The following is a 2814-nucleotide window of genomic DNA, read 5'->3' as shown; positions in this document are numbered from 1 at the left end:
TCACAAGAATAAGTTCATTTTAAAAGTATGAGGAGTTGGTCACAAAGATAATGTCATTTTAAAAGTATGAGGAAGTTGGTACCACAGAATAATGTCAATTTTAAAAAGTATGAGGACGTATGGTCAAATGTCAATATTAGATGGCAGGTCAAAATAATGTCATTTTAAAAGTATGAGGAGTTGGTCACGACACAAGAATAATGTCATTTTAAAGTATGAGGAGTTGGTCACAAGAATAATGTCATTTTAAAAGTATGATTGGAGTTGGTCACAAGCAGAATAATGTAACATTATATAAAAGAGTATAGCAGGAGATTGGTCACAAGAATAATGTCATATTGTAACAAGTCATGAGAGAGTTGGTCACAAGAAGAATAATGTCAAATAGTATTAAAAAGTATGAGGAGTGTGGTCACAAGAAATAATGTCATTTTAAAAGTGTATGAGGAGTTGGTCACAAGAATAAATGTCATTTTAAAAGTATGAGGAGTTGGTCACAAGAATAATGTCAATTTTATAAAGTATTGAGGAGTTGGTCACAAGAATAATGTCATTTTAAAATACGAGTATGAGGAGTTGGTCACAAGAATAATGTCATTTTAAAAGTATGAGGAGTTGGTCACAAGAATAATGTCATTTTAAAAGTATGAGGAGTTGGTCACGAGGACAAAGACGACTCACCTTTTCACCGTTGGGTCCAAGAGGGCCAGCATCTCCAGGAAGACCGGAGCGACCCTTGGGCCCCTCAGGTCCGTCCTCTCCTCTGGGTCCAGCAGGTCCCAGCTCACCCTACAAAAACACATAGAACCAGGTTGTTCAGGGGTATCTCATATAGTGTCATACTATTTCTTAGAGTATTATGTTGTATCATATCCTAGAATCACGTGGCATTCCATGTCGTTGATTTACCTATCGTGTAATACCATATCTTTATATTGACGCATTGTGTCATGCCACTTTAAAAAGCCATGCTCACTTCAGCTCCAGCCTTCAGACTGCACTTCCATCCTCACATCATTTCAGTCACTGTTTATGTCATAACACCTGCTCTCACAGGCCCAGCAAACTGCAATTCCAGCCTCAGATCCATCCAATCACTTTTTCAGTCATGACAGCTGCTCCTCCAAGTCCAGCCCTCCAGACAGAGTGTAGCAGGTCAGTCTGATTCTCTGTTGCTGGTTAATGAATCAAATGAGGCTGCTGAGGCTGCTGTCTGTCAAGCTGACAGATAAGAAGCCCTTTATTGCCTTTAAGTGTGTTAATCCTCTGGTGGGTTAGTGGCACTGAGGCTGCTACAAAGCAGCGCACAGCACGTCTCTAAACAGCAGGATAAAAACTGTCTCTGACAACCAGCCATTACCAGGCCAACCCAGTGGACCGTGAACGGACCCCGTACACTCGCCGTAACACACACACCCACACACTTGCACTCAATCACACTTCACACAAATGCACTCACTTAAATATGCACACACACACACACGCACACACACAGTCATCACAAAACTCTCTTATCCAGCTCAACACTCACACATCAACTCATGCTAAAAAGCTCATTAAGCAGATTCTCTCTCTCTCTAACACGCACACTCATAAGCTGTCTCTGACAGCTCATTCATAAGCATGCAACACACACTCATAAGCATGCAACACACACTCATAAGCATGCAACACTCATTCATAAGCATGCAACACACACTCATAAGCATGCAACACACACTCATAAGCATGCAACACTCATTCATAAGCATGCAACACTCATTCATAAGCATGCAACACTCATTCATAAGCATGCAACACTCATTCATAAGCGCATCAAACACTCATTCAATAAGCAATGCAACACTCCAATTCATAAGCTTGCAAACAACTCATTCATAGCATGCAACACTCATTCATAAGTGCGAACAAGGGAGACATTCAAGATTCCGGTCCTGCTGGGCGCATGCTGCTCCTCTCCTCCAAGCGAGGGCCATTAAAATCCTCTTCTCTTCTCACTTCCAAATCCTCCTCTCTTCCCCCTCTCTCAAATCCCCCATGCTCTCCTCTCTTTCATCAGATGCTGCTAACATCTCCGAGGAAGACAGACAGAAGCCCCTTGTCTTTTCTCTACTCTCCGTTTTGAAATGGTTTAAACTCCTCATGGATTTTCTCCTCTCTTCTCTGTCTCTCTATCTGTCTCTCACGTCTCTCTAAGAGGCTGGTCAGGATTGAGGGTGTTGTGTTTTGAGTTAGGGTCAGAGGTACTCCTGTTGAAGGGTTTTAAGGTGCACTTGAACAGTCTAAAGTTAATCTCTTGAGATGCAGTTAGTTTGGAAAGGGGATTCTATTTCTGGGTTTTACCTGACAGTTTTTTCTGTCCTGATAGAGGTAGAGGGTGGTTTTGAAGAGGTTGCATTGAGAGAAAAGGTGGAGGGTGTTTGAAGAGGGACATTGAGAGAAAGGTAGAGGGGTGTTTGAAGAGGGGATTGAGAGAGGTAGAGGGTGTTGTGAAGAGGGGCATTGAGAGAAAAGGTAGAGCGGTGTTTGAAGAGGGGCAATTGAGAGAAAGGTGGAGGGTGTTTGAAGAGGGGCTTGAGAGAAAGGGTGGAGGGTGTTTGAAGAGGGGCTTGAGAGAAAGGTGGAGGGTGTTTGAGAGGGGCATTGGAAAGAAGGTGGGAGGGTGTTTGAAGAGGGCGACATTTGAGAGAAAGTGGAAGGTTGTTTGAAGAGGGGGCATTCGAGAGAAAGGTGGAGAGTGTTTGAAAGGGGCATTGAGAGAAAGGTGGAGGGTGTTTGAAGAGGGACAGTTGGGAAGAAAGGGGTGGAGGGTGT

At 43.1% G+C, this 2814-nt stretch overlaps 1 protein-coding gene across 1 annotated transcript in view; it reads right to left on the bottom strand.

The window, feature by feature from the left end:
- The window catches only part of LOC111960893 (collagen alpha-1(V) chain-like), a 198533-nt gene that overhangs the window by 40253 nt on the left and 155466 nt on the right, over positions 1–2814 (bottom strand). The window contains exon 30 of the mRNA XM_070442065.1: positions 682–789. Coding sequence (XP_070298166.1) covers positions 682–789 — 108 coding nt within the window. The remainder of the gene's footprint in view (positions 1–681; positions 790–2814) is intronic.

Source organism: Salvelinus sp. IW2-2015, linkage group LG4q.1:29 (assembly GCF_002910315.2).
Source record: "Salvelinus sp. IW2-2015 linkage group LG4q.1:29, ASM291031v2, whole genome shotgun sequence".
Lineage (NCBI taxonomy): Eukaryota > Metazoa > Chordata > Actinopteri > Salmoniformes > Salmonidae > Salvelinus > Salvelinus sp. IW2-2015.
This window is presented reverse-complemented; position numbering and strand designations above follow the sequence as displayed.